The sequence below is a fragment of the Numida meleagris genome, chromosome 3 (assembly GCF_002078875.1).
Source record: "Numida meleagris isolate 19003 breed g44 Domestic line chromosome 3, NumMel1.0, whole genome shotgun sequence".
NCBI lineage: Eukaryota > Metazoa > Chordata > Aves > Galliformes > Numididae > Numida > Numida meleagris.
The window spans coordinates 16869844-16883799 of NC_034411.1; the positions used below are offsets into that span (position 1 = coordinate 16869844).

At 47.7% G+C, this 13956-nt stretch overlaps 2 protein-coding genes across 6 annotated transcripts in view; one reads left to right on the forward strand and one right to left on the reverse strand.

Annotated features, from left to right (window-relative positions):
* LIN9 (lin-9 DREAM MuvB core complex component) overlaps nt 1–3899 on the forward strand; it is a 48187-nt gene extending 44288 nt beyond the window's left edge. For 4 of the 5 annotated variants that reach the window (XM_021392588.1, XM_021392585.1, XM_021392587.1 and 1 more), the window contains 2 exons: nt 1978–2289; nt 2446–3372. The gene's annotated coding sequence lies outside the window, so the exon portion shown is untranslated. Of the gene's footprint in view, nt 1–1977; nt 2290–2445 lie in introns of all 5 variants that reach the window. The other variant, XM_021392586.1, reaches the window with a different exon arrangement.
* Nucleotides 7–2108, reverse strand: MIXL1 (Mix paired-like homeobox). The gene is made up of 2 exons (XM_021392593.1): nt 583–2108; nt 7–508 (listed from the first exon to the last, which is right to left on the reverse strand). The coding sequence occupies exons 1-2, from the start codon at nt 889–891 to the stop codon at nt 191–193; spliced, it is 627 nt and encodes a 208-aa protein (XP_021248268.1). The 5' UTR covers nt 892–2108; the 3' UTR covers nt 7–190.

Consider the following 13956-nt stretch of genomic DNA (forward strand, 5'->3'; position numbering starts at 1 on the left):
TCCCCCACGTCCCTCCCTAGAGCAGTGCATTCGGTCGGCTTGGTGACTAAAGAAGGTTAAATAGAAGCTGTAAACAATGTAACACGGTGTCGGCAGCCGGCGCAGCAGCCCCCATCTCCCGTCCATAAATAGGCGCAGTCCCTCCGGGATAAAGTGCAAAAGGCCCGGGCAGGGCAGGGCCGAGCCGCGGTCAGAGGGCTCGGAAGGCGCCGAGGGCGTTCTCCTCCCACTCCATTCCCGGCTCCGACAAGCCGCCGCCGGCCGGGAAGGGGAACGCGGGGCGGGGCGGGTAGGGCCCGGCCGGGGCTCCCCCGCTCCCCCCGTGCGGGCGCAGCCCGGGGCCGGGCGGGCCGGCGGCGCGGGGCGGCCACTCGCGGCTCTCCTCCCGGGCGCGGAGCAGCGGGGCCGAGCCGCGCGGCGGGCGCTGGGGCGGCGGCGGGGCGGGGGGACCCGGCCGGGGCGGCCCCCGCTGCCGGCGGGACTTGGCGCGGCGGTTCTGGAACCAGACCTGGGGAGAGAGGGCGGCCGTGAGGGCGCGGTGAGGGCGGGCGGCTAGGAGGACGGGCTCCCGCCGCCCCTCACCTGGATGCGGGACTCTGGGATCTGGGTGGCGTCGGCCAGCCGCTCCCGCAGGTAGATGTCGGGGTACATGGTGTCCTGGAACACCAGCTCCAGCGTCTCCAGCTGCGCCGCCGTGAAGCTCGTTCGTTTCCGACGTTGTGCCGACGGAGCCCCCTCCGCCGCCGGGGGCAGCGCCGCGAGGGGCGCCGAGGCCGCGCCGGGCCCTCCCCCGCTGCCCCCGGCCGTCCCGCACAACCACCGCCCCGGTGGGCAGGAGGGCGGCACCGCGGGCAGCTCCGCCGGGGGCTGCCCGAAGCGCAGCGCGGCCATGGCGGCGGGCCAGGAGGGTCCGGCCGCCCGCGGGGCTTTATAGCCGGGAGGGGACCGGCGGGGGCGGGGGTGCCGAAGGGAGGCGGCCCCGGCCCGGGGGGTCCGGCGTGGAACGGGGTCTGCAGCTCCGTCAGTGCCACGGGTTGGTCCCTTAGGCAGGACCAGGGCACACCGCTGGGTCGTGTGTGGTACCGCGTCTGGGCGGCACTGCTATGGAGTTTGTGTCCTCCAAGTGAGGTGCGTGCTGACATCTGTGAGCTGCAGGTGAATTGCACCTGGAGAGCCCCAGAGCTCAGCTTGCAGCGGGCAGAGCCAGGCAGTGCCACCACCTTTCCCACCCGTGTGATTGCGAGGAGCCATTCCTGGCTGCAGCACGGCCGCCATCGCGGTGTGAGACATACAGGCTGCTCTCAGCGAGCTGTGCGGGACTGCCTGTGCAAGATGCTGCTCCCTCTGAAGGGACGGCATTCTGAGCGTCAGCTCTGAAAGGGTTTTATTGGTAAAGTGTTTGTACATTCATGCTTTCGCACACACACGATGATCAGGTGCTGTCAGTAACATAGGCCTTCTCCCACCAGCTCTTCCTGTAATGCCAGCAGCCTCCTACCAGCTCCCACAGAGCTTCACTCCAGCATGGGTGAGCATCACAGGGTGCCTGTATCTGCCCGCAGCTGTGCTGGCTAGAAGTCTTTAGGAAGATAAAAAGAAGGAAATTAATTGTAGACCAGGGACATTTTTGTGTGTGTATAACTGTTTGCTCCAGAGCTTCTGCTGGGATGACAGTGCCATGTAATTCCCAGCTTCTCCATCAGGCCCTGATACCAACAACCATTAATGCACACCAGGCTCAGGTTTTGAGTTTTTTTTCTTTCTGCCTAAGAGGAAATCTTTAGAATGAATGCTCAATTTGTCTCTAATTGCTCCTAGTTACTGTGTGACTCCTCTGACAAAGCTCTTTACAACCTCCAAAAGCTTTTAGAGGTTTTTCAGGTTTTCCCAATGCGTACACACCAGTATCTATGTATTTTTAGACACATCCTTGCCTTTAAGTTGATCTCACTGTAATCTCTTGTTGATCATTTACAGCTGTCCTTAGGCAGTGTTGGTGTTTATAGCTCTCAGGCTGCAAAGAGGAAGAGCTCAAGAAAGTGAGCTGCAGCTCGTCCTCACTCTGAGACTGTTTGCAGACATATGGAACTGTATTCCTGAGACCACTGAGCTGTCAGTCATAGGTGTTCAGCTGTGGCCCTGAGAGCTGAAGTCCTCTGGTCACTGTGGGACTCCACACGTCATCCTCTGCTCCAAGGATGTCCCAGAGCAGTCAGACCCTGCTGATGCCAGACCCATGCAGGAATGTTCATACAGACGTGCAGTGCCATAAGGATTATAAGTCATCAGGTAAAGGTCCAGTCCTGCCCAATGGCTGCATACCAAATTCTTCCATGAGGTTAAAATAAATGGGGTCTGACAAGCTCTCTGTCCTTTCTGAAGGATGACTCCATCATGCTTGGCTACTATTGATCACATCTATATATACATGCATTTTTCTTTCAGAATGGAAACACTGCCTCTCTGCTTTCAACAGCCAGGCACCAGTAGCACCCCGTGACTCGCTCACTCCCTGTGTTTGGGAGGAGAGTGTGACCCGGTGGGATGAACCATTTCCTTTGAGGTGTGAGACGTGGCTTCAGGACCTCATGGTGCATTCGTGTATTCCATCCCAGGGAGTCGATAAGAGCTGCAGACATACAGCAGGCCTGGAAGAAAGCAATGGGAAAGGTGCAAAGACCTCGCAAATGCATATGAAAGGATCAAGGGTCTGCATGTGCTAAATCCCAACAGGAACAGGTTTGGGTTGAGATGCCCAGGTTCAGAGGGAACTCATATGCAACAAAGGGGCAAAAGCAGAGTATGTCTGACTGCTGGCAGCTGGCTCCCTACCTTACGAGCGAAGAAGGTCAAGGACTGGGGAGAGGGAAGGAGATAAAAGCAAACGGCAGAGGTGATGTCAGGAATGGGAAAAGGAGAGGGCAAAAGGGAGCATGCTACCTGGAGGCAGGCAGCCTGGTTGGAAGGCACCTGGTATTTAGGGGTGAATTAAGACACTGTGAAACCTGAGCCTGTCTTTGAGTTTGGAGATACCCAGAGAACAGCAAGATGCAGACACCTGGCAGTCACGGTGCTTCAGACGTGAGAGAGCAGTCTCAAAGATTTCCTTGGCAGCAAGCCTTAGGCCGAAGCAAGTCCTGTTGACACTTGTTTTCTCTGTGCCCTTTCTAGTTTTGTAGTGTGATGCTGTGGAAGAACTTAAAGCATATATTTAATTGAGCTCTTCCTGTTGTCTGCTCATTCACGTGCTCTGAATGAGGTCTGTAGAACAGTCATGCTCTATTCTTTCTGATATTTTCCTTTAAAGAAGGTTTTTTTTTAACATTTGTTGATATGTGTGTTTGTACATATAAAATTATTGGGTTACCTGAACTTCCAGTAATGTTTAGTTAATTCACAGCACAAACAAAGGAGAGCCTCTGTCTCTGCGGATGAATAACAAGAAGAAAGAAGATGGGAAGGGGAGAGTTAAGTTAAAAAAACAGAGCCCTGTTTTTTCTCCTTTTTGTACTGCAACTCACCTCTTTACCTGGAGCCACTCTGCAGGGTGCAGTCAGAATGTGCAAACCCAGCAAGGCTGGCAGGAAACAGCAGTGTGATATGTAGCACAGGGGCTACATCTTCTTTAACACCACTGAATAATTAACAGGCTCTGAAGAGTCCACTATCTGCTTCTTTTAGACTTCCTGGTCTTAGCAAGCAGTGTTGAGGCATTGTTTTCCACCACTGTTTGGCAGATTCCTAAGCCCTCCTCATCCCACACATGTGATGAAGTCTTTCTTCTGACTACCCCAACTTAACAAATGGCAATCACAAGATTTTCGAGTTTTGTCTTACAGTGTTTGGTATCTGTCTTAGAGCCTTCAGCTTCTGAAATCAATAGATTTTAAGAGAATTTATGTTGGTGTTTTAAAGCTAATGTCTCGTGGTTATGGAGAGAAGAACCCAAATATGAAGCGAACTGTCTTCTCACAGTTCAAAACCAGAAAGCACTGGGAAGCACCAGCGCTCTCCTGGTGAGGTTGCGTGCCTGTTACAAGGTTAACACAGAGCCACCATCCTTCTCTGCCCCTGGCTGCTCTGTTCTGTTATACCTCACAAGTCTTTCTTCTCCGAGTGGTACTGACTGCAAATTTCTTCAGCCCTGCTCTTCCCTTCTGCTGCTGAAGTGCATGTACTTGGTGCGTGCTGAGGTTGGTGCTCGGGCTTTGTTCTTATCATTCATTCTACATGTTTCCTATCTTCTTTTCTGGTTAGAGACAAGGGACTGTTGGTCTCTCTTCTTGGCACTTGCAAAAAAATCATTTTGTTTTGCTCTGGCATTCTTTTTTTTCTGGAGTGTTTTATTTCAGGGCCCTGTACAGCTGGGAAGATTTTCGGCTTGAAGATGTAGGTGGAATGAGGGAAGTTCCACCTGAGCTGAGGATTTGCGGCTGATGATTAATTAAATCAGCAGTTTCTGATGATCAGAGCTGGGGAGTGCAGCAGTTACTATGCCATTTGATGAAATAATTCTCTTCCACGCATTAATTGAGTCATATTACTTTGCTGTTTAAAATTGCATGGAAGAAAAGCAAAAGAAAGAAAATTCTATGTAACAAACCCAGTAGGCATTATTTCTATGGCTTATCCTGATTTTTATAAGCATCGTTTTAGACATGATTTTCTGGTGTCTGACTCACACTGAAGCTCCATGTGCTTGCATAGAAAAGTATCTCTTTTCTCTTCTCCAGCCATTCTCCTGCCCCATGTCAGCAGCCCAGTACCACCCCAAGGCCTGCCTCGCTTCTCACTGCAAACAGGTTTCCTCCTCCTAGGCACTGTTTCTGCCCTCGTCCTGCCCAGTGCCCCTGGTTGCCCAGACCTGCACAAGGCCTTGTGTTCTCTCTCCCGCACTTCACACAACAGCTGTTATTCCCTGTTATTCAAGCTGAGCTCCTCTGCCTGATTTTCTGGCAGCTTGATTTTTCTATTTGACTTTGTCCCTGTTTGTCAAGAGCGCACCGTTGTCACTTCTTTAGTCTGACAGTCTCCTTTGTTGTCAAGAGGTCTTCCTCTTTTCATTGGTAGCTTTATCTCTTTCTCTGTTATCTTCTAATCCTCTAGACTCTTTCCCGTCTCTTTTGCATTTAACCAAGCTTGTCTTATCAGTATTGGGAGGTTTAAGGCTTTTCTCCTTGACAGCTTTTCTTCCCCACCTCCTGGACGTTTCTCCATGCCACTGGGTACAGGCCAAAGAGCAAATACATTTGTTATTCAAAATGAGATAACTGCAGCCATGCCTTGTATCCTTAGGAGACAGCATTTGTCCTTTTCTGCAATCATGTTTTCATATCTGGGAGGTTGTCCTTAGATCTCTGAGGTAATAGAAGGCATAGGGGAGTGATGAGAATTTGCTGCAAGGCTGACTGATCAACAAAGGGTGCAGCAGCATCGTAGTCTCTGCGGTTCCTTCATGACTATCATCTTTTGTCACCACCCTTTGGCTTGGCCATCCATGCCTAAAGTGTGAACACCAAGTCCTTATGACAGTGACTGGAAACTGCAAAACTGAACACAATGTCCCATCAATCACAGCATCACCTGGATGTCTGAAATATCATGTGTGTCTTGGCCAGTGCCAGCATGGCAGCATTAATGGTTTTCTAGCACTTTGAAAGTGCTGTCTTCCTTACAAATCTTGCCAGGATGGGAAAAGCTGGGGGCTCCAAAGGGGAGAAGATAGAAAAAGAAGTTTCTCTCGGTTGAACTGTCCTTTCTCCATGTTTTGTATCCTCTACCAGATAAGGCAGCAGGGATACTAGCACATACAGTCCGGGGGAACAGGGAGCCTGCTGTGAATGTCCTGGCAGACTGAGGACCACTCCTCAGTGGAACTGAGGATCACTCCTCAGAGAAGCTTGACTTTGCTTTTCTTCAGACTAATGGTTATCTTTCCACTGTCTGCATGGAGCAGGCTTCTGCTTGATAGTTGAAGATAAATTCTTGCTTATGCTCCTGCTGCTAAAGGAAAGGTGCGCGGTGTGCCAGCAGAAGCAAGTAGGGTTGTTCCCAGGAGATCCTTGTTCCAGAACAGGAGTGGTGCCTGCTTCCTGCTATCCAGGCCTTTCTCTAGTGCTGTTTGCAAGGTGTGCAGCAGTGCAACTTCATCAGATTCCTTTGGTTAATCAAAGTGGAAAAGCTGGTTTCAGATCAGAATTTCATTTAGGACCATGTAAATGTTATGCAGAAGGAGTTGCAGAAGATGGGCTCGCTGCAGGTCTCCCTGACCTCCCTTCTTTGTTGATGTTTCTGAGGATCAGCTCTCAAAATCTTGCCAGTGTCTTCAGCAGATGCAAAACCATGGACCTCATCACACAGTATGAAAGACTGAGTTTTCTTCCCGACAAAAGGAGAATGCCTCCTGTGAAGCATGTTGAAGGCATGCCTGGAGGGCAACACTGCTGGCATTGTGGGGTCACTGTAGGGCAGCACTCTCAGCTGCCCTGCACAACGTACAGCTGGGCCAGGAGAGCAGGCAGTGCGTGCCTTGGCAAGGAGATGGTGTGACACACTGGGCCAGGTCCCCTCATGTAGCGCTAGGTGGGAGCACAGCATAAGCAGGGCAGCAGCAACATTGGTATGAGACTGGAGTAGACTTTTGTGTTGCGCAGTGTCATATGCTTAGGCAGAAATTCATTTGACATTTTTTGGAAGGAAGAAGGCAGTGCTGATCATTCTTGGCCACTGTGCTGAATACGTGCTAGTTCACTTGTTGTTGGTGACGATGCGTTTCCCAGCACAGAGGAGGCTTGTGTGCATGCAGCTTTCTCTTAAGGTCAAATTCTGCTGTAACACCCCTGAGACAGTAAACAGTGACTGACTGTGAAAGATGCAGTACTTGTAACTACCCAGGACATTTTTGGCATGCCATATAACCAGTGCCTAGGAAAGGTTTTCAGACTGTGGTGATGCACTGTCTCCTCATGTTTTGCAGCCTTTCCTGATGAGAGTGACTTCTTGTTGTGATGGTAAATACAAGATGAAACAGAGCAGGTTGGGGGGAAAAGTGAGACGTTAACGTGTTCCCATGAGGGAAATCTCAGAAGAAAACAGAGATGAAAACCAAACATTCTTTGGTCACAGAATCCAAGGAGAAGTGCATTAGTGTCAAACCATGAAAGCTATCTCAGGAAACCCAAGGCATTCATATGGAGTATGTACAATAAGATAGAAACTTATTTTCCAACCACAGTGATTATAAAATCATCAAGTCCAACTGTCAAGGCATCGCCACAACCGTATATTAATCCTCAGACATGTGCAAGCACGTAATGGATTTAGGATTTTTGGTGGCCAAACCTCATAGAATTGGCACTGGTGAAACTGCTGTACTAAAACTGTTTATTTGGCTGAGTTTCAGCCTCCACTGTGACATTATCCCCATTACCCTTGAGTTCTGACTGAGCCTCCTTTAAACCTAGCTTCATTATTCTTACTAGTGAGTGGCCTGTTGGTGGAAAGCACTTTCCTGAAAGCTCTGAAAGCTCATGCACTCAGGCTCATGTAAGGGGTCTGGTGTGGAATGCCCCTCGCCAATGAATTGTATTGCACATTTGCTTTTACCCAGCTTCTAGCAGCATCACAGTGACACCAGTGTAAAAGCAGCAACTGTGATTTTGGAGATTTCACTCTTGCTCTTCTCCAGAGATGGCTGGCCTTCCTGGAGAAGCCTTTCATAATGGGTGCAGGGAAAAGAAGAAGCCTTATCCCCATGCTTTTACTGCCTTTCTAGTATTGCGCTGCTTCCTGTGACCCTCTCTCCTCCCAGCGATGCATGGCTTTAAGGCTGCATAGGCTGGGTGAATTATATTTTAGAGTGAGACTCTATTTAGCTGTGATGTCAACTGCAGCCAACTATAAAAAGATCAGTAACACTCTTTGAAAGTGTAACAGCTGCTGCTCTACACTCTCTCTGCTGTATTAACAGTCTGCCCTATTTCATGTGCACACAGCCAAAATAAAATATTATAGCAATCATCTCATTATATAGCTCACGGAATGTGGGACGTAAACTCCCCAGAAGCCAGGAGCAACTCAAGGTTAGCCAAACTGGGTAATTTTACACAGTTTGTTAACGAAAAGGTAACTTTATCTGAGTTTGCAATGTAGCCTGCCTTTTCCTTAGCACTTGACTGCATGCCGTTAGCAATTCCAACACGGTGACAGCAGACCTGCAAAGCTTTGCTTTGGGCAGCTTTGCTGGATGTTACTCACATACAGTTATAAACGGAGCTCATCTGGACTGCATGAGGTGAGTCCAGCAGTATGTTAGCTGGCATATGAAGCACATCTTTGTCCTTAGCTGGGTGTGGCCACGTGTTTGAAACCACGCTCAGGGTTCCCCTAGAATCAGAATCAGAAAATAAGTTCTGTTAATCCGGAGTGAGCAGACAGCACGTAATGAATGTGGAACTGTGCTAGCAAAATACACTGTGTCGGTACTGGAAATGGGGTCTTGGCTGGGCCTCTGAATAAGGACGCTACCGTGATATATTTTCTTACTCATTTTTCTGCAAGCTTCACTCTTAGAGACAAATGGTTTCTTATAAATGAAATTCAAACAGTGTGCTCAGGCAATATGAGAAGTAGAGCATCGCCGTGTGGCTTGGTCAGCCATGGCAGGCTGGGTGTGCGTTAGCATGGACAGCAAAGTGCTGCTGTTCAGACTGATGGAAAGCCCCAAGCCTCCTGAGCTCCAGGTCCCTTCCTTGGTGGGACAAACCAATGCAAAAAGACTGCGCTGTTTTATCTGGATTGGCTGTGTTTGTTTTGTAGTGCAGATAGGGCCTTTGTAGTGGGGATGGAGAATGGCCTGTTTGTAAGTGACACGCAAAGTCCTTTGACACGAAGTCTGAAGTGGCAGTGAGCTCACTTGTCTGAGAGGAAATGGTCGGCTTCCAACACAGCTGTTACCAAAGGTGACAGGACTGTTAGGCAATGTGAGGAGTGATTTTGCATCAGACAAAGCCTCTGGGCTGGAATCGAGCGCACCATGGCACAGGCTCACCTGTGTCTGAGCTCTGCCTAAGCTCACTGAGCCTTGGCACCCAGCTCCCACGCAGGGCCATTGCAGAGGTGCCCAGAAATGAAATCAAGTGACCTGAAGGTGCATGGGAAGTTTGGGAGCAAGCCAAGGAGCAGCCTCAGTGCCAGCTTCCTGGCTCTGTTGAAAATCCTTGGGGAGGCTCCCCCACTTTCGCTCGCTTCCCACTGTTTGCAGGTGTGAGCACTGTCTGGCAGCTCTGGTCTCACTTACGTGCAGGCTGGAGAAAAACAGACCCAACCCGGCTGCTTTCCGTCAGCGATGCCACGTGATGACCCTGCAGATTAATGGGCCCAGCAGAGGCTGCTAGTAGCAGGGTCTTGTCACCTGGGGTTTGCTTCTGCTTCATGATCCCAGAGGCACAAGTGGCAGGCAGCACAGCAAGGCACTGCCATCACTTGATTGCTTTGCTCTGGAAACTGCTCAACCAAAACGATCCCTGTGGATCTCTGGTTCTTTCTCAGCTCACTGAAATCAGATGTACTTCTCATACAAGTACAGAGATGGTAAAAGATTATATATTTTTAACCAGCAGTTCATGTTGCAAGCTCATTCAAGAATCAGAACAGAGATAAGTTCCTAGAGGCCTCTAGGTCCAAACTGAAGGTACGAAGCACAGCAGTGAACCCAGTGGGGTTCAGCACCCAACCTCACAGTCCAGGAGATGAATTCCCTCAAGAAACAGCTGTGAGTGCAAAATTAGCGGAATAAGGAGCAGAGGGAACTTGTTTCTTACATGTGAAAATAGCCATGCAAACACACATTGCACGGTTGCTTGAATAAACTGACACTGAAGAAGGGTGACATGTCAGCAGTGCTGAATTTACATGCTACAGCATGTAGCAATATGCTGTCAGGTTAAGAAGTGGCTCATCCTTGTGTCCAGTCATGGATACATAATGATATCGCAGGGGGAGCTGAGTTGCTGTGGAATTTGAGGTTGTGTTTTTTTAATGGCATCTAGAAATCAGGATACTGGAAATCCTCAAGCATTCAATAACTCCCTAGCCAGAGCCTTCATTTATCCTGTAATACTCCACAGATTACTCAGGGATGCCTGAGACTTTCTGCAAAGCTCTTGTCTACCTTTTTCTGAGGCTTTGCACCAGGTAAGTGACTCCCACATTTCCAGAATCAAAACCAGTAAGTCGCTGGCCGTGAGCCCATCTGTTCAATGAAGACAAAACAGTATGCAATCCTATGGTAGTAACAGGATGAAGCTGTCTGTATCACGCAATAGCCACAGAAACCTTAGGCTCCTGCTATCCTGATTCTACGGCTATGATTTTCCACAGGAACTAATTTGTGTAATCCTTTCGCTACTTCTTTGTAGAGACTCGGAGCTTCACGGTGTCAAAAGGAATTGCTGAACTAACTTCTGCAAAGGCATTAGAAGGTAAGAACTTGCAGTGGGCCACTGGGAAAAATAAGTTTTTTCTTAAAGCAGGTGTTCTGATAATGTATCTTAAAAATTTCAGGAAAACAAGCTCCTTCAAAAAAAAAAAAAAACGAAAACTTGGATCATTTTGCAGTTAGTGCATTGCTGTACCTGTTTTCTTGTTGCTAGAGAAATTTTCTTTTTAGACCTTCAGGACCTTCCAGTCATCCTGATGGACGTTTTTCTCCCAGCCATTAAGTGACTGTTAGAAAGATCAAAATGATTGGATTTTTTGTAGTGCATTAAGTTACTTGCCTTTACGTGTACAGTATTATTTTCATCAAACCAGTCATGTTCAATACTTTTATTTATTTTTGTGGAACTTGGGAGTCCTGATCAAGACCAGCACCGCACTTTCATGATCAGTATAGACTGGAGACTGGAATTGGACTTGATGATCCTTGTGGCTTCCTTCTAACTCAGGATATTCTATGATTCTGTGATTATTCTGTTTATGTGATCAGCAGTGAGATAACTACATTTCACACACAAAATGACATGAAGGGCCATAATGAATGCCCAATGACCTGAACGGGGCATTTCACAGCAATAAGGTTCAAGCAGCAAAGATTGCTACTGCCCTCTTTTTGAATAGAGAAGCTTAGCACGGACATGCAGCCAGTTCTTGCTAGCAGGGTGCTGGGAGGTGCTGGACACACAGCTGGTAATGCTTGGAAATCCATCTGGCAATTTTCTTATCCAGGTTTGATCTGGAAAGACATTTCAGTGTCTGTTGAGAATTTCAGAGCCTGTCCTTTAACTGGAAAATATAACAGTATTTTGTTATGTGTCTTGTATATATGTACGTATGTTTTGTTCTCCGTGCTTTGCTGTTATGTAAAGACTACTCAACAATTACAATGATAAGTGCTCTATGGAGGCCTGTAACAAAAGCACCACACAGGAGATTCACATTCACATCCTTTTGAGCCTAAGGGCTTGTCTGTACTAGAAAGACTTTGTTGCTGTGGGTGTCTTGGTGAAGTTAAAGATGTTGCCTTCCTGCCTATGTCTGTAGAGCTGCATCTAAATGAGGTCTTTTATCAGTGTGACTGTGTCAGCAAAGGATACAGCTCTTAACTCACATACTTGCTCTAGTACGGCTCTTTAAGTGTCAGGCAGCTTATGCAGTTTCTGAAGACAGAAGAAAGTAAGGGAATTGCTCCTTTCATCATGATAGCATATTATCTCAGGGGGCTAGTGCTGGCATTTTGAGCATTAACCTCTGCTGTTTTAGGACTGGTGTACAGGAGCTCATCACCACTGAATGAAGCATTCAGTCTCTTCTCTCCTGAGAAAATGTTTCAGAAATCTGGCCAGTGAGATGTAATCAACTTGGTTAAGCTTTTCCTTTATAAACTTCTTTTCCACTTCTTGCTTTGTTTTCCCTCCTAGAACTGCCTTTTATGCCAGCCACACCAGACCCTGTTTTGTATGAGGTACGTGAGGTCCCCAGCCGATGACTCCGTGACTACATCCAATTATTTGTTCTTATGTCCTTGCCTTCCGTATCCAAAGATTTAATTATCTTGCAGAAAAGCATGCAAAAGAAAGAGGATTCATATCTCTGTGTATTCAAGAGGAGAAATATATGATCTGTTCAGCAGCAGTTCCTCTCAAGTATCAGCAGCATAGGGTTGAGAAGGTATGTAAATAAACTTCAGACACTTTAAGCCAAAGGTGCTAGCTCAAGTGACAGATGTGCTAGATGTGCTAGTCCTGAACATTAGACTTGATGAAAAATGAGGATTTGGCAGGTTAAGGAAATCCTGTGTGCCATTTAACTCGTTCACACTCATCTCTTTGCAGCCCTTTGCCCTGACAGTTGTACTGATTCAGTTTTTTATGTGACTGGACTGTGTGCCAGATCTAGGAATAAAGCCACTTCAAACAAACAAACAAAAGAAAACAAAACAAAGCAAAAAAAACCACCAACAACAACACAGGAGGGTGGGGACATAAGAAAGGAGGGAGGGAGGCTGTATTTCACTGAGATCCAATACTGCCAGTATAACCCCATTGCACCAAAACATCTTTCTACAATGATGGGGAGAGGAGCCACAGACTCTCAAAGAGGACTTCTGCTAGCAAAAAAAGGCACAGTTACTAGTGCAGCCTGGAAACAAACCTAGACTTGTGATACTGCCTTGTAACAAAGGCTCTTACATTACTCTTGTAAGAAATTATGTTACTGCTTATCTCCTTCAAGGATATCCTACTTATACACATGAGTGAGGGAAAATGGAAGCCCAGTCTCAGTAATTTGTCTGTTGCTATCCAGTAAGAAACAGGAGTGAGTGGGTTGTAGCTCAAAGTTTCCATCTTTGTTTAGTTGCTTTTCTCTCCATAATCTGCTCTTATTTATTATCCTGGATGAGAAACAAAACAAAAACAAAAACAAAAACAAAAAAAAGAGAAGAAAATGATACCAATAACTGTCACCAGTCTGATGGGACTTGGGTGATTCACAGGAGTTCTGCTGTGCAATAGACTTCAATCTATGTTTGTTGCCACTGTGAATACAAAAACAATAAAGGGATGGAAGAGAACAGATTCAGTCCAGCTCTGCAGGATCTGTCTCTCCACTATCAGTCCACATATCTGAAGAAATTGCCTGCTCTAGTGCAACTCTACAAGCACAGATTAAGGGAGATAAAAATACTCTTTCTGCACTGAGAATATGTTAGAGCAGAAGAGCGCAGGTAGGAAAACAAGCTACCTAGTGGTCTGGTTATTTCAGTGACAGCAGGGGAGCTGGTCTAGCTGCTTTTCTTAGGTGCAGTCTGGTATCACAGCTGAGTTTGTCTACAAGCTAGTTGCTGTCCTTGTTTCCCATTTACACTGCTTTCCTTAAATTGCATCTAGTGGCTGTGTGGCCACAGGGCAAAATCTGTTCATCAGAGCAGCAGAAAACTAACTGTGCCATAAAAATGAATAGTTTTCAGCCAGATCAGCCATCTGAATCAGCTCACCCAGAAATCATTCCATCACTGCAAAGGGAGAAGGATGGAGAACACAGCTGGGAGCAGTAGTGGAGTGACATCACCACTATTTGGCATTAGCTTGCAGCTCTAACTGCAAGGATGACCTGCTCCCATCCTCCCTTCCCTGTTTCCAGCAGCACGTTCCTGCTACTTGCAGTGCTTGCTTGACCTCAGGTAACTAGGCCTGCTCTCTAAGTCAGCAGCAAACTAACCTAGCACCTGAGAAACAGACAGTTTTCTACCTCCTTAATTAGGTGAAGGAGGGAGGTGGGATGAGTGTAAGACCTGGCACAAGGATACTGATGAGCTTGTGTGGTGTCTGTGGCTGGGAGGAGGCCAGGGTGGCTCCTTCTGGCAGCAGCCATTTCACAACAGCTCATTCTCAATTCAACCCAAAGAAGGAAAATAAACAGCATTTAAAAGAGAGCCACAGCTGAGCAGATAGGAAC